The 22863-nt window shown below is 39.7% G+C and overlaps 2 protein-coding genes across 2 annotated transcripts; both read left to right on the plus strand.

The window, feature by feature from the left end:
* The first annotated feature begins 1659 nt into the window (after positions 1 to 1659).
* On the plus strand, positions 1660 to 18958 carry LOC137724955 (uncharacterized). Its single transcript, XM_068463586.1, has 8 exons — positions 1660 to 1961; positions 2130 to 3073; positions 3494 to 3652; positions 3782 to 3909; positions 5998 to 6459; positions 6820 to 7264; positions 8006 to 8228; positions 18673 to 18958. Exons 1-8 carry the CDS (start codon positions 1660 to 1662, stop codon positions 18956 to 18958), a joined length of 2949 nt encoding a protein of 982 aa, XP_068319687.1.
* An 864-nt stretch (positions 18959 to 19822) lies between these two features.
* Positions 19823 to 21634, plus strand: LOC137721277 (uncharacterized). The gene is made up of 3 exons (XM_068460385.1): positions 19823 to 20103; positions 20644 to 20727; positions 20852 to 21634. Exons 1-3 carry the CDS (start codon positions 19945 to 19947, stop codon positions 21266 to 21268), a joined length of 660 nt encoding a protein of 219 aa, XP_068316486.1. The 5' UTR covers positions 19823 to 19944; the 3' UTR covers positions 21269 to 21634.
* Positions 21635 to 22863: the final 1229 nt, after the last annotated feature.

The raw sequence follows: 22863 nt of genomic DNA on the forward strand, positions 1-22863 counted from the left end.
TTTCCCGATTTTCCGACGCCGTCGCCGGCGCCGGAGCCTCGCCGGAGAAGACGACGGAATATTCCGTCAGTTTGGACGGAATATTCCTAACGCCGTTGACGGAATCCGTTAAAGTTAACGGAATATTCCTGACGGCGTGAACTGACGCCGTCAGCGTGCGAGGCACGTGCCTGCGCGTGGCCGGCGTGTTTGGCCGTGCCTTGGACGGCGCGTGGGGGCGCGTGCGACGGTGAAAAATTATTTTAAAAATATGGGGATGTTCCTGAGGTTAAGTAGATCACGTTGGTGTAGTCATGCACCCTATATGAGCATTGTATGAGAAGTTATTTCTTAAGTTTGGTTATGTGCTTTAAAATTAATGTTTTTATAGTTGTTTCGCATATAGGTGAATCCTATCCCGAGGACGAGCGTGGTCACTCGCGGCAGGGGGGTTACGACCCTTCCACTTACCAGTGAGTGGGCTTTTGGTTTTCCGTATATACCTATATACTTATATTTTTCCCAGAAACTGATTTAAAACGTTTATTCGTTATATGCCATATATTATATTGCTGCTTGATATGCATGGTTAGTTGCATTTATATATGTGTATGTATTGGTGCTACGGACGCACAGGTAAGTGCCAGGTAAGTGTAATTCATGTTTACATTCAGTAGTGATTTGAGATACATAGAGAGCTCATAACCTGCACCCCCGGTGTTAGTGCTCCTGCCCAGAGTTGGGCACAGTCCTTCACGTGATGTTCACCTCCCGCACCACACGCTCAGCTTGGATCTAAGTTAGGTGCACAGTCCTGTCCTAAAGACCACTCTAGGTGGTTCCGACTCGTAGGTGACCTGCGATTATTCGCCCAGCCTTCACGTGATCGTAGCACTTGAGCGTATATATATATATATATATATATATATATATATATATATATATATTACACCCAGGCCTGTCATACAAACCACTTTAGGTGGTTCCGACTCGTGTGCAGGTCCAGTTAGCGAGATTGAGATTTGAGCTCTAGATTCAGCCGTACAGGTCACGTTAGGTGAGTCCGGCTGACAAATTATATGATATTGATGCGATATTACCTGAGCACTTGCATTTCATTTTGAGGTTTTGGCACAACATATTCTTGAGCATGACATATATAGTTGTATATTCTATTTTCTGGGAAGTATACAGGTTTTACGGCGAGGGGTTAGAACTATTTATTAAATGGTTTTCGGAAAGCTTTGTTTTTGCCCACTCACGCTTTTGTTTTGCGCCCCTCCAGGTTCTAGTTGGCTAGCACGTTTGGTGGCTTCCCTGAGGATTTCCCCGGCATATCTAACAGACCACCACCAGTGTAGGACCACCTTCGGGTGAACTGTTGTCGCGTCGTTTTCTCCTGGACTGCATTAGGCTTTCATGCTCTAAACTTAGTGTCGCACTTACGCTTGCACTTGTTTATTATTACTTTATGTAAAACTAGTTCTTATTTATTCGTATTACTATTTCTACTATTATTTTATTAGCTTCCGCACTGTGCACATGGTTACGTTACTTCCACGTGACGGCCAGCATGCCCTGGTCTCGATCAGGGTGTGTCAGTTTGGTATCAGAGCCTAGGTTTCGCAGTCCTGTGCTTTTGTGAGTATTCTAATGGTTTTGGTGTCTTTTGTCAGAATTATGCCGCCTCGTCGGGAACCACGTCGCTCTGCTGAGCCTAGTTTCCCCGATATTGCTCAGCTGGGGGAAGCTATTGCTACAGCTATTCAGTCGGCGATTTGCCGTACCCAGAGGACTCCTCTAGAGACTATGTATAATTTGAAGCTGGATAAGTTTGAAGGCAACGAGGGTCATGAGGGTGCGGAGCGATGGTTAGAGCATATTGAGAAGACTTTTCGTGTTTTGCACGGTCAGGGGAATCTTCCTGTCGAGAAGTGGGTTGAGACGACATCGTGGTTTTTGGGTAAGGAGTCTGCGTCCTGGTGGGAGTAGGAACTTCGTCGTTTAACTCCAGCTGAGAGGACTGATTGGGATGTTTTCCGAGAGTTGTTCAGGAGAAGGTTTGTGCCTCCTGAGTATATTGATCGAAAGAAGCAGGAATTCACTGAGTTGAGATAGGGGAAGTTGACAGCGAATGAGTACTACCGGAGGTTCACTGATTTGTCTCGCTATCATCCAGATGTTGCTGGCAATCCAGCGGAGATGGTTCGTCGTTTCCGTTTAGGCACTAAGAAGAAGTGGCGTTCGATGGCGACCACTACCCACTGTGATACCTACCAGGAGTTTTATGAGATTCTGCTGAGAATTGAGGATTCAGAAAATATGCCGAGCAAGAGTGAGGAAGAAGAGAAAGATGGTAATCAGAGGAAGGATGATAAAGGTAAAGGTCAGGCGTCGCTCGGACCTCGTAGGACACAGAACTTCAAGAGGGGTGGCACTAGTTCTAGCTCTTCTAACGGTGGTTTTAGCGCCACTGGTCAGGGACGTGGAGGTAGGTTTGCTGGTGGTGCTAGAGGCCAGAGACAGGGTGATGCTGGTAGAGGTAGGGCCCCAGTTTGCCGTAGGTGCAATAATCGGCATCGGGCTGGCAGCAGTGGTTGCTTTACGTGTGGGCAGATGGGACATCGGGCTGCAAATTGTCCCCAGAGTCAACAGCAGAAGCCGCAGCAGACTTTCTTGCCACCACCTGTACCGATTCAGCAGATCCAGGGTCTGGGTAATTATGGGCAGACAGGTCGAGGTGGTGCCTACTACTATCAGGGCGATGTTGTTCCTTATACCCCTGGACAGTATCAGTATCCCCAGGACCCATATCCCCAGGGCGGTTATCCTCCGTATTCTGGCGGCTATACGTCGTATCCTCCAATTCTAGCAGGTGGGCCTCAGTGGTTTCAAGGAGGACAGATTCAGCAGGGGGAGATTGCTACGAGTAGTGCGGGGTCTTCGAGGCAATCTGGTCAGCCCAGTCAGGGGCGTGGCACTCAGAGTCGTGGTGGCCAGACGAGCAGAGGTCAAGGTGGACGACTGCAGACCCAGGGGCGTATTCATAATATTTCTCTGCAGGATGCTCAGAACAACCCAGATTTGATTATAGGTACGTTAAATATCCTTGGTTATTTTGCTAGAGTATTAATTGATTGTGGTGCTACACATTCTGTGATTTCTCATACATTTGCTCAAGTGACGCAACCTCGCCCCACACCTCTAGGGTATGATTTAGAGTTCGCTATGCCTAGAGGGGAGAGATGTATTGTAGATCGTGTGTACCCAGGATGTCCAGTGATAGTGGAGGATGTTGTTATGTCAGCTGATCTTATCCCGTTAGATATTGTTGACTTTGATGTGATTCTGGGCACGGATTGGTTGCATTTCAATCGTGCCAATATTGATTGTTACGGGAAAATAGTTACGTTCCATCGTCCTGGACTACCTGTGGTTACTTTTGTGGGCGAGCAAAGTAGGGTGAGACATGGCGTTATTTCGGCTTTGCGAGCGAAAAGGTTGTTGTCTAAAGGTTGCCAGGGGTACTTAGCTCATGTGGTGTTAGATGAGGCTGCTCCTAGCAGAGTAGAGGATGTGAGGGTAGTCAGACACTTTCCCGATGTTTTCCCTGAGGATTTACCTGGTTTACTGCCAGACCGAGACATGGAGTTCACTATTAAGTTGCTTCCAGGTACTAATCCTATTTCCTTGACTCCTTATCGTATGGCTCCCGCTGAGTTAAGGGAATTGAAAGTTCAGTTGCAGGAATTAGTGGATAAGGGTTTCATTCAGCCTAGTACTTCACCTTAGGGAGCTCTAGTTTTGTTTGTGAGGAAGAAAGACAGAACTTTGAGGCTATGTATCGATTATAGGCAATTGAATCGGGTGACGATTAAAAACCGTTATCCGTTACCACGTATTGATGATTTATTTGATCAGCTTCGAGGTGCTTGTTGATGCGAGATTTATACGCGCACAAATTAAACCCTCTTTTTGTCGATTTGTAGTATAAGTATAAGTAGGGATCGTTCTGGACCGGGGATTAGGAGGGATTGCAAATCTCTTGGAAACTGACTCAAAAACGTAAAATAAAGTTTAAAACACTAAACTAGACTCAAAGAATGCAAAATTAAAGTTTAAAACACTAAGACAAACCAAAAAACAAAAAAATACTTTAAAACATAAACTAAACAGATTCTAAGCACTAAAGAATAGGAAAGTAAAGGGGGGGTTTGATTTGACGAAATTAGCTAAATTGCACAAATTGTAATTAAAGGCAAAACGTAAATATAAATGTGATGAAAATATGGATGATGGAATAGCCAAGGGGTTCTTCTCCACACATGTTACACTTGCATACAAGATTGATTCTCAGTTGGTCTTTCGATAAATTATGAAACTCAACACTCCGGGTTAATTAGGTCCGCTTAAATTAACCGTCAAGTTTTCCTTAAGTTAATGAATTGGATGGGTTAGCGCAACGCAATTCACAACATTCTCCAAAAGTCCTTTACGTGAACAGCACAATAAAGATACAATCAAAGATCATTAAGCAACATGAAAACTATAAGTGTTGACGAGGCATTCGTTACTATGGAATACGCATGAAACTTATGCCAAGAATTCGTTTAACGCGATTGTTTATAAGCAACCTCCACTACTTGTGAATATAAGTTCATAACGATTAGGTGAAATTCACTTATATTCTAGCGTCATATTCATGCATGAAAATTAAGCGCGCATTCTTAATAAACATACATAAATAAGTTATCAATCAAACGGTTAAACAAATTGAATCAACAACTTATGAAATTCCAACGAAAGTTAATCAATTCATATTGCAAATATAAACATAGTTTCGAATCACCCCCTAGCTAAAGGGGGTTTTATTTCCTCATATCTTTGAAATCAAAGAAACGCCTAAACATTCCAACAACTCAAACTTGAATTGTATGAACGTTTAGGCACTCTTCTCTTCCATTCCTCATACGCACAAAACAAAGAGAATTAAAATGAAACATTGAAATCAAAGAATCACCTAAACATTCCAACAACTCAAACTTGAATTGTATGAACGTTTAGGCCCTCTTCTCTTCCTCTTCGTTGTAGCACAAGGTCTAAGGTGAGGTTTGGGGGATTATGGAAATGGATGAGGAGTGGTGTAGAAGTGGAAGGGGAATGGAAAAATGGTGTTTGGATTATAAGGGGAGAGATGGGAAGCTCACGGCTAGGGAAGGGAGAATGTGTTTGTAATGTGTTGTGTATGAAAATGAGATCTCCATGAATGAATGAATGCAAGGGTATTTATAGGAGTAGTGGAGGGAACATATGGCTATGTCATTTGTAGGTGAAGTAGGTGGATGTTGTAGGTGAAGTAGGTGGATGTTGTAGGTGAAGTAGGTGGATGTTGTAGGTGAAGTGGATGTTGTAGGTGAAGTGGATGTTGTAGGTGAAGTAGGTGGATGTTGTAGGTGAAGTAGGTGGATGTTGTAGGTGAAGTAGGTGGATGTTGTAGGTGAAGTGGATGTTGTAGGTGAAGTAGGTGGATGTTGTAGGTGAAGTAGGTGGATGATATGTTAAGTGATAAGTGATAAGTGATATGATATGTGGTTATGATATGATAAGTGGTTAAGTGGTGATGATAAGTGATAAGTGATTAAGTGATATGATATGTGGTGATGATAAGTGATAAGTGCATGTGGGTTAACTAATGAAGGAAATGCATGTGCAATGACAATGTGTTAGAATGGATGTGTGTTATGCATGGCATGATTGGGATTAGGAAAGGTTTAAATGTCCTAAAACTAAAGAGAACAAGGTTCCAACACTTTGGCTCCAATTAGGTCTTCAATTTCGTCCAACACTTTGGCTTCAAGCATAAGCTATCCGTCCTTAGCCCAAAAGTGCTCCAAAAGTCTCCAAAATGCATCTTTTTGCTCCTTTAGCCCTTTGGACCTACAAACACACGAAAATAGCTTAAAGTACTAAAATAACTAAAGAAACATAACGTAAATGTACGAGAACAAGCCATTTAAGTCGCATAAATATGCTCCTATCACTTGTGTATTCTCCAAGATTGACTTGAGGTCTGGATATTATCAGCTGAAGATTAGTAGGGATGACATTCCTAAGACGGCGTTCAGGACTCGTTATGGTCATTACGAGTTTCTGGTTATGCCATTTGGTTTGACGAATGCACCAGCTGCTTTTATGGATTTGATGAACCGAGTGTTCCAGCCATTTTTGGATAGGTTTGTTATTGTTTTCATCGACGACATTCTGGTGTATTCTAAATCGAAAGCGAAGCATGTTCGACATCTTACTTTGTTGTTGAAAAGGTTGAGGGAACACCAATTGTATGCTAAGTTTAGTAAGTGCCAGTTTTGGTTAGACCAAGTTGTGTTTTTGGGGCACATCATTTCAGCTCAAGGTATTTTGGTGGACCCCCAAAAGGTCGCAGCTGTGGAGAAATGGGAGCAACCGCGAACCATCACTGAGGTGAGGAGTTTCCTTGGTTTAGCAGGGTATTATCGACGATTTGTTAAGGATTTTTCTGTGATTGCTTTACCACTGATGAGGTTAACGAGGAAAGACGTTAAATTTGAGTGGGATGATAAGTGTGAGCAGAGTTTTCAGCAGTTGAAGTATTGTCTCACTCACGCACCTGTTTTGGCACTCCCGGACGATAGTGGTGATTTCAAGGTTTATAGTGATGCTTCTTTGAATGGTCTGGGATGTGTGTTGATGCAGCATGGTAGGGTGATTGCTTATGCTTCACGACAGTTGAAATCTCATGAGTTGAATTACCTTACCCATGATTTGGAGTTAGCAGCTATCATTTTTGCGTTGAAGCTGTAGAGACACTACATTTATGGAGAGAAATGTAAGATCTTTACAGATCATAAGAGTCTTCAGTATCTCTTTATGCAGAAAGATCTTAATCTTCGTCAGCGGAGGTGGATGAAACTGCTCAGTGATTATGACTGCACGATTGATTATCACCCTGGTCGTGCAAATGTAGTGGCTGATGCACTTAACAGGAAGTCTCAGGGCCGTATCAATGCGTTGTACGCTAGTCATATTCCTCTTTTGGCAGACTCACGTTCAAATGGAGTGAGGTTGAAAGCAGAAGATCGAGATGTGGCTTTACTTGCTAATTTTCAAGTTAGACCAATTCTGGTCGATCGGGTGCTTGAAGCTCAGGTAGCTCATAGGGAAACTCAAGATTTGATCCAAGCTCGCGATCGGGGTAGGAGGAGAGACCTCAGAGTTCGGGATTCGGATGGCATGTTGATGCAGGAAGGTAGGATGTTCGTGCCTAATAATTTGGATTTAAAGAAAGCAATTCTTGATGAAGCACATATCTCGGCTTATGCTATGCATCCAGGAGCTACTAAAATGTATCATACCATTCGACCGTTTTATTATTGGTCGGGTATGAAGAGGGAAATAGATGAGTATGTGAGTAGGTGTGTTGTTTGTCAGCAAGTTAAGGCGGAAAGGAAGAAGCCGTTTGGGTTGTTGCAGCCGCTTCCCGTTCCAGAATGGAAATGGGAAAATATTACTATGGATTTTGTGTACAAGCTTCCGCGTACACATAATGGTTTTGACAGCATTTAGGTGATTGTTGATTGGCTTACTAAGTCATCACATTTTATTCCGGTGAGGGAGAAGTATTATTTGGGCCGATTAGCGGAGTTGTTTATCTCGAAGATTGTGAAGTACCATGGTGTCCCTGTGAGTATTGTCTCGGATCGTGATTCACGATTTACATCTATGTTTTGGGTGTCGATTCAGGAAGCTTTGGGTACGAGACTACTTTATAGTACGGCGTATCATCCTCAGACGGACGGACAGTCAGAGAGAACCATTCAGACTTTGAAGGATATGTTGCGAGCTTCGGTGTTACAGTTTGGTGATGCTTGGCACCAGCGGTTGGATTTAATGGAATTTACCTACAACAACAGCTTTCATTCGAGTATCGGCATGACACCATTTGAGGCATTGTATGGCAGATCTTGTCGCATACCATTGTGTTGGTCAGAGGTCGGAGAAAGAGTTTTGGTAGGTCCAGAGATTGTTGAGGAGACTACTCACAATATTCAGGTAATTAAGTCTAACCTGAAGGCAGCCCAGGACAGGCAGAAGAGTTTAGTAGATCGGCATGCTACTGACAGAGTGTATAAGGTTGGCGATTGGGCATTTTTGAAGCTTTCACCATGGAGAGGTGTTGTACGGTTTGGAAAGAAATGTAAGTTGAGTCCCAGGTACATTGGACCATACATGGTCACTGAGCGAGTTGGTGAGGTAGCTTACAGGTTGGAGTTGCCTCCGGAGTTGGCTAGAGTACATAACGTTTTTCACGTGTCTATGCTTCGACATTATGTTGCTGATCCGTCTCATGTGATACCTCCTCAACCCTTGGAAATTAATCCGGATTTGACTTATGACGAGGAACCAGTGACGATACTAGATTGGAAGGAAAAGGTTCTGAGGAACAAGACAGTGAACTTAATGAAAGTTTTGTGGAGAAATCATTCTGTGGAGGAAGCTACGTGGGAAACAGAAGATCGGATGAGGGATTTGTATCCTCGGTTGTTCTTTGATCATTAGGGGTTTGTTGTATGGTTGTTTTGAATTTCGGGATGAAATTCTATCAAGGTGGGTAGGTTGTGACAGCCCGTTCCGAAAATTTTAAAAACGTACGTGTGAAAAGATGATTTTGCCCCTAGTGCGATTTCTTTACGTTGTGTGGTTGTTTTTGGTTGGTTCTTGGCTGATGGTGGACCACACATTCCCCCACACACACACACACTCACCCTTTCCCTGTCCCATGCCATTTCCCTTCCCATTTTCCATCCAAACGTACGGACACAAACACAAACACATCAAACCTTCACATATCGAAGAAACAAAGTACATATCCATGCTAGTGAGGTTCATTGGAGTCCAACCATACCTATTTCAGGTAAGAATACCTTCGTTTTCACGTCGAACTCGGGATACCCGATTTTTGGTATTGTTCATGCACACGTAAATTCTTATGTTTTTGGGAATTTTAAGCTTGTAGGAAGCTTGATGAGGTCCTTAGGAGACTCGGGGTGGTTCGTTTGAAGGTTTTGGACGTCGGGATCGCGAGTTTCAAGGTTGGCCGGAGTTGGGGGTATTTTCCCGGCGAGATTTCGTGGATTTTAGCACTTGAAAGTGTTATGATTTTGTTCCTCTCGTTGTAAGCTTCATTTTGGTACCAATTTTGTGAAATTTGGTTGAAAAACGAAGAAGATATCACGATTTGAAAATTTCCCGATTTTCTGGCGCCGGTGACGGTGCCGGAGCCTCGCCGGAGAAGACGACGAAATATTCCGTCAGTTTGGACGGAATATTCCTAACGCCGTTGACGGAATCCGTTAAAGTTAACGGAATATTCCTGACGGCATTAACTGACGCCATCAGCGTGCTGATGCGAGATTTATACGCACACAAATTAAACCCTCTTTTCGTCAAATTGTAGTATATTTATAAGTAGGGATCGTTCTTAACCGGGGATTAGGAGGGATTGTTAACCACTTGGATTTGACTCAAAAACGTAAAATAACAATATGAAACACTATACTAGACTCAAAGAATGCAAAACTAAACTTTAAAACACTAAGACAAACCAAAAGACTCAAAACAACACAAACACACTCAAATCTGCCTAAAAACCACTTTCTGGGCAGATTTGAGCACAAACACAAATTTGGACGAAATTAAGTAATAACTTGACTCAAGAACGTAAAAACACAATATAAAACACTAAACTAACTCAAAGAATGCAAAACTAAACTTTAAAACACTAAGACAAACCAAAAGACTCAAAACAACACAAACACACTCAAATCTGCCTAAAAACCACTTTCTGGGCAGATTTGAGCACAAACACAAATTTGGACGAAATTAAGTAATAACTTGACTCAAGAACGTAAAAACACAATATAAAACACTAAACTAACTCAAAGAATGTAAAACTAATCACTTAAAACATTAAAACAAACCAAAAGACTCAAACATCACCCAAAACACTCAAAACTGCCTTAAAATCACTTTCTGGGCAGTTTTGAGCACTTTGGTGAATTTGGACGAAATTGGGAAATAAAATGAATCAAAACACTCATAAACACAAACTAAAACACTTTCTAACTAAATTGGACATTAAAGTAAAGGGGGATTTAGATTTATACGAAAATTAACTAAAATGCACAGATTCAAATTAAAGCAAAATGTAAATGTGAATGTGTGATAGAATTTGAATGGAATGAAGGCTAGCTAAGGGGTTCATCTCCATACATGTTATACTTGCATAATAAAATGATTTCCAATTGCATTTCAATAAACCATGAAACTCAACACCCCGGGTTAACCGTGATGCACTAATTAACCTTCAAATATTCCTAACGTTATTGAATTGGATGGGTTAGCGCATACAACAATTCAAAACATTCCCCACAAGTCCCCTACATGATTGCATAATAGAGATACAAGCAAGAATCATTACGCTCTATGAAAATTATAAGTGTTGACGAGGCATTCGTTACTATGGATTGCATGAAACTTATGCCAAGAATTCATTTAACGCGATTGTTTATAAGCAACCTCCACTACTTGTGAATATAAGTTCATAACTATTAGGTGAAACTCACTTATATTCTAGCGTCATATTCATGCATGAAAATTAAGCGTGCACTCTCAATAAACATACATAAATAAGTTATCAATCAAACGGTTAAACAAATTGAATCCACAACTTATAAAACGCAATTAGAAGTATTCAAATCAAAATGCAAGCATAAACATATATTCGAATCACCCCCTAACCAAGGGGGTTTAGTTCCTCATGGTACAAAACAAAGAGAATCAAAGAAACACCTAAACATTCCAACAACTCAAACTTGAATTGTATGAACGTTTAGGCCCTCTTATCTTCCATTCCTCATTCGTACAAAACAAAGAGTATTGAAATTAAACATTGAAATCAAAGAAGCACCTAAACATTCCAACAACTCAAACTTGAATTGTATGAACGTTTAGGCACTCTTCTCTTCCTCTTCGTTGTAGCACAAGGTCTAAGGATAGTTTGATGGTGTGAATGGTTTGGGTAGTGGTGGAGGAATGGAAGGATGGTGTTTGGATTGTAAGGGAGAGCATGGCACAAGGGAGTTTGATGGTCTACATTTCTGCAATGGATGAGTGTATGGAAGAGTGTTTGGAATGGGTGAATTTCTGGCACAAAGGCCTTATTTCTGTGGTGAATGGATTGTGTATGAATGAGAATGAATGAATGAGTATTTATAGGTGAAATGGGGGGAACATGACAGCTAGGTTGCATGTGCTAATGCTTGTGTGTGCATGTGAAATCTGCCAAGATGCATGTGATTAAAGGGTGGAATGAATGGAATGCAATCTGAAATGCATGTGAATTAAAACTAGAGTGATGATGATGAATGCATGTGCAAAGGAAGTGGATTTTCTGCAAATGCAAGGTGAATGTGCATGGCTGAAAATGCATGTGAAAGCATGTGAATTAAATGGATGTGAGTGGAAATGTGGCTGCAATGATGAAGTGAATGCATGTGGAATGGATGCAAAGGGAATTAGGCTCGGCAATGATGGTGTTTTTCTGTGGTGAATGGTAGTGCAATGTGTTTGCATGTGAATTAAAGCTATGTGAATGATTAGGGTGAGTGTACATGTGCTTTGACAGCTAGGATGAATTAATTAAAGGAAGTGCATGTGATTGCAAAATGTGAATGATTATGAGTGTGTGTGAGTGAATTAAAGGATGGAATGCATGTGAAATGAATGAAATGCAATCTGAAATGGGATAGCATGTGGGTGAATGATATGATAAGTGATAAGTGGTGAATGATAAGATAAGTGATAAGTGGAAAATGATAAGTGATGAATGATAAGTGGTGAATGATAAGTGATATGATATGTGATTATGATAAGTAATGGGAGCATGTGAGAGAATGAATAATGAATGCATGTGTATGGTTTTGGGAGAAAGGTGGAGATGCACGGCATAAGGGAATTGGAAAGGTTTAAATGTCCTAAAACTAAAGGGAACAAAGTTCCAACACTTTGGTCTTCAATTTCGTCCAACATTTTGGCGCCAAGCATAAGCTATCCATCCTTAGCCCAAAAGTGCTCCAAAAGTCTCCAAAATGCATCTTTTTGCTCCTTTAGCCCTTTGGACCTACAAACACACGAAAATAGCTTAAAGGACTAAAATAACTAAAGAAACATAACGTAAATGCACGAGAACAAGCCATTTAAGTCGCATGAATATGCTCCTATCACGTGCCAGGCACGTGCCTGCGCGTGGCCGGCGCGTGTGGCCGTGCCTTGGACGGCACGTGGGGGCGCGTGCGACGGTGAAAAATTATTTTAAAAATATGGGGATGTTCCTGAGGTTGAGTAGATCATATTGGTGTATTCATGCACCCCATTTGAGTATTGTATGAGAAGTTATTTCTTAAGTTTGGTTATGTGCTTTAAAATTAACGTTTTTATAGTTCTTTCGCATATAGGTGAATCCTATCCCGAGGACGAGCGTGGTCACTCACGGCAGGGGGGTTACGACCCTTCCACTTACTAGTGAGTGGGCTTTTGGTTTTCTGTATATACCTATATACTTATATTTTTCCCAGAAAGTGATTTAAAACGTTTATTCATTATATGCCATATATTATATTGCCGCTTGATATGCATGGTTAGTTGCATTTATATATGTGTATGTATTGGTGGTGCGGACGCACAGGTAAGTGTCAGGTAAGTATAATTCATGTTTACATTCAGTAGTGATTTGAGATACATAGAGAGCTCATAACCTGCACCCCCGGTGTTAGTGCTCCCGCCCAGAGTTGGGCACAATCCTTCACGTGATGTTCACCTCCCACACCACACGCTCAGCTTGGATCTTAGTTAGGTGCACAGTCCTGTCGTACATACCACTCTAGGTGGTTCCGACTCGTAGGTGACCCGCGATTATTCGCTCAGCCTTCACGTGATCGTAGCACTTGAGCGTATATATATATATATTACACCCAGGCTTGTCGTATAGAACACTTTAGGTGGTTCCGACTCGTGTGCAGGTCCAGTTAGTAAGATTGAGATTTGAGCTCTAGATTCAGCCGTACAGGTCACGTTAGGTGACTCCGGCTGACAGATTATATGATATTGATGCGATATTACCTGAGCACTTGCATTTCATTTTGAGGTTTTGGCATAGCATATTCTTGAGCATGACATATATAGTTGTATATTCTATTTTCTAGGAAGTATACAGGTTTTACAGCGAGGGGTTAGAACTATTTATTAAATGGTTTTCGAAAAGCTTTGTTTTTGCCCACTCACGCTTTTGTTTTGCGCTCCTCTAGGTTCTAGTTGGCTAGCACGTTTGGTGGCTTCCCTGAGGATTTCCCCGGCATATCTGACAGACCACCACCAGTGTAGGACCACCTACGGGTGAACTGTTGTCGCGTCGTTTTCTCCTGGACTGCATTAGGCTTTCATGCTCTGAACTTAGTGTCGCACTTACGCTTGCACTTGTTTATTATTACTTTATGTAAAACTAGTTCTTATTTATTCGTATTACTATTTCTACTATTATTTTATTAGTTTCCGCACTGTGCACATGGTTACGTCACTTCCATGTGACGGCTAGCATGCCCTGGTCTCGATCGGGGTGTGTCATTTGGATCGTTGATATTATATTCAGAGTTTTACTGTTAGTGAAAATATTGGTTGATGTTTATAAATTTTCTGCAAACTATACGACATCGACTCATATTTCAGTTAACCGTAAATATTGAAACATATCAAAGATTTGAACCGTTCATCTTCTTACATCCACCAAATGATCATGTTTTCAAAAAAGAAAATTTTAAATATGAAATTCGATAAGAAGAATAAAGCGTAAATGACAATCAACGGTTAAATATAAATTTAAGGTTTATCGATAATGATGAATCACGAGCGTTTATATATTCTTTTACATTTTTCATACTTGTATGTATTTCTTCTTAGTTCTTGCCTATACAAATATTATACTACTTTATTTTAATTTTGGACAACAACATGCTAAGTAAAATTTATCCTAGTAATGATAATAAGGAACTCTCATAATAAAAATAAATAATGACTAAAACTTTTTTTTTTAACTTATATAGAATAATAATACAAACTATATATTAAATATAGAATATATTGTATATATTAATATGGCTATTGTATTTTATAATAGATCTTTTCGTAATTAAACTTTAAAATTATCAAAATAATTTTTTTCTTAACAAGTCGAAACGGGTTACCCACGTGTATACCTATTAAGTTCTTAACAGGTCACCCGATAATGACCCGATTAGTTACCGTGTTGACCTGAAATCCATTATTTCGTATCCTGTCAGAAACTGCTGGGTCTAATGTATAAGAGAAGAATAGGAGACCTTTTTCAATCCCCATTTCCATTTTTTTTTTTAATGCATTGATACTTTTACACTAAAAGAAGAAGGAGTTCGGCTAAAGTACACAATGAGTAATCTAAATTGGTATCAAATTTGTCATCCACGAGATTCGAACCTAAGACATTTCACTTCCTAATGAACAGGAATACCACCGGACCGTAGTACTAAGTGAAGAAGAACCTAAAACCTCTCACTTTCAAGTGAAGATGAATATTTGACAAAGTCTCATAAGATGGCATGTACTACACACAAATACAATTGTTTTCAGTTACAAAAAAAGAGCTTAATTAGTAAGCTTAACAATGAAAGTTCAAAGAAATTGTTGATTGCACATACAAGTCGAAGGCCGCTTGCGTTATTATTATCCAAGAAGAAAGGACACGTACACTCTATCTGTATATAAAGATTAATTAAAGGTAAAATCCATGTACACCAGAATCTCCGTAAGCTCATCTTCTCTCTTCGATCTGTATTTCCCCGTCCATTATTTTTTGTTTCTTTTTTCTCTTTTGTTTATAAATTGCGTATTTGCAACGAGAATATTAGAAGAGATGATGGAGTTTGAGCTTCAAGGAAATCAAACTACATAAATTAACAAACGGGAATCAGTTTCTATAGGTTTAAACAGATTGAAAACTTTTAGTTCATTTAAATTAATTAATTTCCTTCAAGGAAGTAAAATATGATTAAGTCATTGTACCAAAATAAGTAAGGAGAAATATGTACAATTCAAGCTTTTGAGTTAGCCTAAGTGGTGATGGAAGCAGGGCCGGTCCTGAGTTTTCTGGGGTCTGGAGAAAACTCTCAAAATGTGCCTTTTTTAATACAATAACATATATTAAAATAAATATTTAAAGAGGGTTGGAATCTAATCAAAGCTGAGATACTAAGCCCTCATGTTCATATTATATTACTTGAAAGAAAAAAACATACCAGGGGCCATAGTACCTAAGACGACCATCAAAAGCAAAATCATATACAATCACTCCAAGTAAAACTCTTTCTTGAAATTTCAACCTTTAAGAAATCGTCTTCTTACATTTTTTGAAGTAAAATTGTCAATTATATTATCATAATTCAAGTCTTCAACCTAATCTTTTTCGATGCATAAAATTGCTAATCTATTTAGCCTATCTTGAGTCATATTGGTCGGCAAGTAAGATTTTAATAATTTTAGTTTTGAAATTTTTTCAGTTTCAAATTTTCATTTAAAACTCCGTATTGTTATTCTAGCAACAAAAAGAACTTTTGGACAACTTCCTGGAACAAGAGTAATATCCAAACTCCATATTGTTATCAGATAAGCTTTCATCATTTCTATATGAGGTGCTGTAGCCCATCTCGTCAAATTCCTGCAAAAGATCAACCGTAATTTAAAATTAATGATTTGCAATCAACATCCAAAAGCATGCAAGGTTTTTATTTTTATTTTTTTTGACAAGAAACAATAGTGTGGTATTTCATTAATCAACACAAACAAGTATAAGGGTGCCATTGGGTACATAGCTCCAATGACCAATAAATTGATCTGGAGTGAACTTACACAATTAGACAAATAAGAGTAAACCTCTAGTAGGCTATCATAAGCACAAAAAACAATTGCCAAGCGCACAATTGCCACCAGTATAGATCTATCACAATAAACGATAGACGCAACAAAGAATTAGAGGCAGCCACATTGGTCATAGCTGAATAGTGAGGCCACATAAAGTCATCACAGTAGAGCGAGACAACATCAAGTCACCGTTGGCAGACGAGACTACATAATCATCACACAAAGGCGAAGACCAATCTAGCCAAAACAACAACGCCACCACGATGCACGTAAGGCAAGTGAAACATAACTACACTACTTCGAGAAGGGATTCGATGGTCAACTCATCACAGTAGGGGACGAGGCACTTAGGCCAAGGGCACCTACAAATTCACTGGACAACAAGATACCGGTCTCCACACATCGAACACCATAAGAACTAGCCGTAGTAAGCAGCAGAGCCGCACAAGCTGAGACGTACAAGACGAGTTGCCAGATCAAGCCGAAACGCACAAGCCAAGCCACCAAATTTGAGTACACGTGTCAGTGCAACCACAAAAACTAGGCGAGGAAGGTGACACCACCTTAGAAACGAGCTAACGATGGTGGATCTAACCCACCTGCAGCCACGAATCCAGCCCACACTAAGAAATCGAGCACCAAATCAAAGAAGAAATCTTGAAAAGGCATGGACCGAATTAAAGTATAAGACTTAAAATCCTTGGAAACTTGCTCACAAAATGGTGGGAGAGAAGCACGAGAGGGGATATAAGGTAAGTAAAGGCCAGGAATGAGTGGTTGGCGAGAGGCCAGGGGGAGAGAAGGACGTGGATGGCGAAGGGGGAGAAGGCTGGGATGGGGGAAAAAAGGAAAGAGGAAGGGAGGATGGGCTAGGAGGAGAAAGAGAGAAGTTTCCACCAACCCCAGCCATAGCTAGAGGATGGCGGCTAGGGTTTTGGTGAGAGAGATAGAGCTTTTGGAGAGAATGAGATATTTAAGAGTAGTCGCTAGAGTTTGATGATGTAAGGTTTATGAGTCATATAGAACCAAAGGAATACATAATATGTAAAACAAAATATAATATCACCTTGGATTTTGTTTTCGCAAATAGGGTCAAGCAAGGATTCAAATCCTTCAGGAAATCTGGTTAACAGGGCTGGCTGGATCACCAAAGCTGAACTCTTGCTTGAGAAAAAAAATTAATTGAGCGTGTGGAGTGTGGGGAGTGTGGGGGTTATTATAGAAAAGTAAGTGGGGGTGTATTAAGATAAATTTTGATTGAAAGCAAATGTGGGATGCATTGAGTGTGTAAGATGTATTTAACAATATGTGGGGTGTTAACATAAGAATTCTTCCTTCAAAAGAGGGCGTGGGTTCAAATCCCACTTCTGACATTTACCACTTAGTACTACGATCTAGTGATATTCCTCTTCACTTGTAAGTGAGAGGTCTTAGGTTCGATTCTCACCGAAGGTGAATTTGAACCACATTATTGCTAGTCCATTGTGAGGTTAAGTCCACTCCCTCATTTTTAGTATAGATAATATCATTTGTTCAAATTTAAAATAAAAAATAAAAATAAAAAATAAAAAATAAAAATAAAACCATCCACTCCCTCATTTTTAGTATAGATAATATCATTTGTTCAAATTTAAAATAAAAAATAAAAATAAAAAATAAAAAATAAAAATAAAACCATAACAAACCTTCAAATAATAACATAGACAAAAGCCAAATGACACTGTTAAAAAAATAAAAAAGAAATAAGATTTCAATTAACAAGGAAAGAAAAATAAAAGGGTAAATTACAAAAAACTACCTCAACTATTGGTCTCACGACACTATCATACCTCATCTTTTAAAATTGACAATGTCATACCTCATCTTACGAATTTGGTCCAATGTCAGACCTCCGTCAATTTTCTGTTAATTTCTCTATTAAGTGCTAACGTGGCTAAAAACGGGGCCCACTCACTAATCCAACTAGATTAAAAATTAATTAAATATTAAAAAATTAAAAATAAAAATATTTTTATATAAAATTGTGGGATCCACCCTCTCTCGCCCCTCTCTCTCATCTCTTTCTCTCTCTTGCCTTCTCTCTTCTCTCTCTCTGAGCACCTGTATCCCCAAAATCCCAGAACCCCCTCCCTTTTTTCCCTCTGCAATTCTCCCCCGCAGCCCTCAACAACATTCACCCCCAACCCCCATATTTTCCCGTCCTCTACCTTTGTCCCTCTTTCTGTTCCAGAACTCCCTCCATTTCGAAGATCTTCGACCCAAACCCTAACCCTAATTCCCCAATTTCAAACAGAAACCCCCACTCTCATACTCTCTGTCTCTCCCAAGTCCTCCATTTTCTTCAACCCCTTCGAAAGGTGGTTCCATAAACCCCCTAAACCCCTTCCTGCCCATCAACTTCCTCTCCCTCACCGACTCATTTTTCCACTGCCCAATCCCTTCCCAATTTTCTCCTCCCTCAGCCTTTCTAACCTCTTCAACGGCCCCCCGAAACCTGACCCGAAAAACCCATCCGAACCCGAGCAGGAAAAGCCCGGACACTATACCCAGATGCTGGAGTGGTTCTTCTGGGAATGCGAGAACGACCCGGATTACAGGCACACCCTGGAAGTGGAGAAGATTCTGAACGAAGATTCAATTTTTGAAAAGAAGGAGAACCCAACTGAGGAGGAGCTTCGGGAGAACCAGAGGTTTTGAAGGAGTTCCGGGAGAGCCCGGTGGTGAAGTTTCTGGCTCAGGCAGAGACTTAGTGGGGACAGTAGATAAAAAGCAGAGAAAAAGAACAGACAGTGCGAGGATTGTGGGAGATTGGAGCCTTATTGGAGAGGTGGCGGTGCGTGGTGCTCGTAGAGTGACCCCGATGCAGGTTAGCAAATACGACCGTCGTATTGGATTCGCTGTGAGAGGGAAAAGGTTTCAGTTGAGTTTTTGGAGATGATGGTGAAAATACGAGACTGTCCTCCGAAGCAAAGGTGTGGGGGAAACTCCCTCAGGTGTAGACTCTGTATCGAGAGAGAGAGGAGATAATTAGACTTTGAGATTTTGGGGATGCAGGTGCCCAGAGAGAGTGAGAAGAGAGAGAGGCAAGGGAGAGGCGAGAGAGAGGGTGGATCCCACAATTTTATATAAATAATGATTTTATTTTTAAATTTTTTAATATTTAATTATTAAAAATATTTTTAATTAATTTTTAATCCAGTTGGATTAGTGAGTGGGTCCATCTCTAGGCACGTCAGCTCTTAACAAAGAAATTAACAGAAAAACTGACGGAGGTCGACATTGGACCAAATTCGTAAGATGATGTATGACATTGTCAATTTTAAAAAATGAGATATGATAGTGTCGTGAAACCAATAATTGAAGTAGTTTTTTGTCATTTATCCAAAATAAAAGATTTAACCTAATTTATCCTGTTTGTTAACTCTAACAAAGGTGAAGATCTCCATTTGGTTCATTTTTGTCTAGCCAGGAAAGGTTTACTTGATGTGACTACAAATTATTTTACAATTATCACGCGCATAGTACTCGTATAGGAGAAGTATAGGAGACCTTTTTCAATCCCTGCTTCCATTTTAGAGCGAAAACTTTGGCATCTCTTACGATGGTATGTACTACACACGGTAGTTTCCGGTTATAAAAAAGGAGCTTGCTTACTTTGCTTAACAATGAAAGTCCAAAGAAATTGCTTATTGCACATATACACGTCGAAGGTCGCGTCAATTATTATTATCCTAGAAAAAAGGCCGCGTCCACTCAATCTTTATATAAAGACTAATTAAGGGTAAAATCCATGTACACCAGATTCTCCGTAAGCTCTCTGCTTCTCTCTTCAGTAGTTCCCCGTTCATTATTTTTCGTTTTTTTTTTTTTTTTTCTCTTTGATTTATAAATTGTGTATTTGCAAAGAGAATATTAGAGGAGAGGATGGATTTTGAGCTTCAAGGAAAACCACATTCCAAAGGATCTGCAGGCTCTAGCGGATCGCATGTGATGAACATTCATGACGAGCCCAGGCACACCAGCTTTCTTAGCTTATCTAATTCTGTGGATTACAGTAGTTATTACAAGCTAAGGCCACCGGAGGTAATAGTGCTGTGGATCACAGTAGTTATTTTTCTTTTGCAAAATACTCAGAAACTTTGGCATGCTAGCGTTTGAATATATATGTGCGCTCAACTATCTTAGAAAGGTTGTTCAACGGGCTTGATTTTACGCGTAATCTTTTCGATGTGTGTGTATGCGGTTGATTAGGGTTGTGCTAGCCTACTAGGGTTGATTTGGTGATTATAAGAAAAAGTGCTTTATTGATATTATTGTGCAACTAATATGGAATCAAATTTTAGTGCTAGTCCAAGACTAGCCTCCTTATCTAACATTTTCTAATCAATTCCTTACTTCGGCTCTATGGAGAGGCAAACAAGGTTTTATTCTAATGCTTGCATACTTGTGCAAATTACATACGCTCAAAGCTAGATGAACACAGTCTCTAATACGTATGAATCCCACATACATTGATAGAGTCCACGAGGGTGCCAACTATTATGCTATTTTATCTGTACAATTAGTATTGTTAATAACATATATAAGAGCTGGGGTAATTCATCTCTGTCCAAACGTCTATAGGAGCCCAAGTACATTAGCAAGGACATTATATCCAGTTTGCAGAAACAAGTCGATGATAATGGCAAGCCAAGGCAGGACACAAAGGTAGTGATCAAGACTCAAAACTCATAACTATATATAGTTGACCGACATTTTCCCTTAAGCTATTTCTTACTATGTATATCTCTGATTATATAATTGACCTTTCACTAAAATTTTCCTTTTGTAGTCTACAAATTCAGAGAAGTGGATCTTGTTCTTCATCGCTAACCTTGGCATAGAGACCGCTTCAGCTGTTTTTGATCAGCTTTCCTCTTTAAGTCATGCCCACTTTGCACTCATTGGTATGCTGCTGGCTATGCTAGCCGTTCTCATTTGCATTTTGGAGCTGATTCTCAAAGGTAAAGAGGAAAGAGTTGAGTTAAGGGCGTGGGGAATGATATGGTGGTTATATCATCCATATCCTTCTACGAGGCTTTTTGGTAGTTTCCCAGACATTTGTGGACTAGGTCTTTCTGTCTCTCAGTGCATTTGCTCCGCGGTTCAGTACAATTACCTCCATCGGCATGCTAATAATCCTATCAAACTATCCATTTTCCCTTTCATCTTTCTTTTATTTTTGGCTATTCGAAGGTGTTGTAAATAAAATTTAGGAAAGGATAGTGTTATTCACACACTCTTGTTATTTTTTTACCATCGATCTTTTTCAATTTATTCGATCTGACGGTCAAAAATTGAGAGAGATATGAGAAGCAAAAATGAGTGTTAATTTTTTTTTACCATTGATATTTTTCAATTCATTCGATTTAATAGCAAAAAATTGAGAGAAATGTATAAAAACAAAAAATGAATGTGTTGATAGCACTATCCTTTACGAAAATATATATACAAGAATATCATCAACATTGTAATTGCATTACTTGTCAATGGAGTGCATGGGTGTCCGTGTATATAAATATTTTCCAAAAGATTACCTCCACAAACTTCTCCCTGAACAAGGAAACTGTTTCGCGCTAACCATCAATAGAGTTTTAGATTCTCTTTTCTTTTTTTTTCTTTTTTTTTAAAGGGTGCAAATTTCATTACCAACAGATAACACATACAAACAAAGAGGCTCAGATACAAAAATTAAGCACAAAAATAAAACAGGACCTCAAACTTAAAAAACAGTGCCCAAAATCAGCAAAGAGCCCAGTTCAAAAACTAAACAAACCAAAAAACCTAAGCAATTGACACCCCTGCCATCACCACAGTACCAGAGATCCACCACCACACTGCAAACCAAACAATGACCTATGAAGGAGAAAACACGTAGCTCTATCATCCTCGAACCAGCACCATATGATCCGCTACCACAAAACGAAAGATACCAATGGGGAAGCCAATGGGAAAACCATAAGCATCATTCCCAATAAAGACACAAAAGTAGAAGGAAGTGGTGTAAACACCCGAGCCGGAGCTCTACAAACCTTCCGGAAAATACGCGTCAAAGCATGGTTGGGAGATATAGTTGCAGATCGAGATTGGTGTGAAAACAAGTGGGGATGGAGCGAGTTAGGGGATGAGAAAAAGGAAGAAATGAAAACAGAGAGATAACCAAAGTGGAAAGAATTAGAAGAAGTGGGAGGAAATCAGTTGTCAGAAACTAAGAGGAAGGGGACGAAGGACAAGTAGTTTGAAAGTCAGAGTGGGAACAAGGTGGAGATCAGAGTTTAGGACCTGCAAGGTAAAACGAAAGCAAACAGGATGGAGGATTTGCAAGTATAGCAGAGGATACAAAAACAAAAAGAAAGAAAACGAACAAGAGGCTGCCGTTGGATCAGGAAAGCCTACACACAAACAGTGGGAAAAGCCCTAAAGGAGAGAAAAGAACTCTCACCAAAACGGGAAAGAAGTGTATACAAATCTAGGTTTTTTTTCAAGGTGCTTTAGTTTGACTAGTTTTATATAAGCCCGATCTTTGATTAGAAATAGTCAAACTGTCATATTTTTTAATCTTCGAACTTAACAATATGTTGTATCATTGATTCTTTTCACTATCATCGTCTTTTTTTCGATTAAATATACAAGTATATTAGGAACTTCAACTTCAAACTTCGAAAAACAATAAAAAAAGCTAAAAAAATGAAAATTTATAATTACTCTATACTGAAAGTGAGGTGAAAAAACATTATTTATTAACAATGTTTTTATGAAATTGCTCTTCGTTTTTCTGACCAAACCTGCTTTAATTTTGATGTT

This window comes from Pyrus communis, chromosome 2, assembly GCF_963583255.1.
Source record: "Pyrus communis chromosome 2, drPyrComm1.1, whole genome shotgun sequence".
Classification (NCBI taxonomy): Eukaryota; Viridiplantae; Streptophyta; class Magnoliopsida; order Rosales; family Rosaceae; genus Pyrus; species Pyrus communis.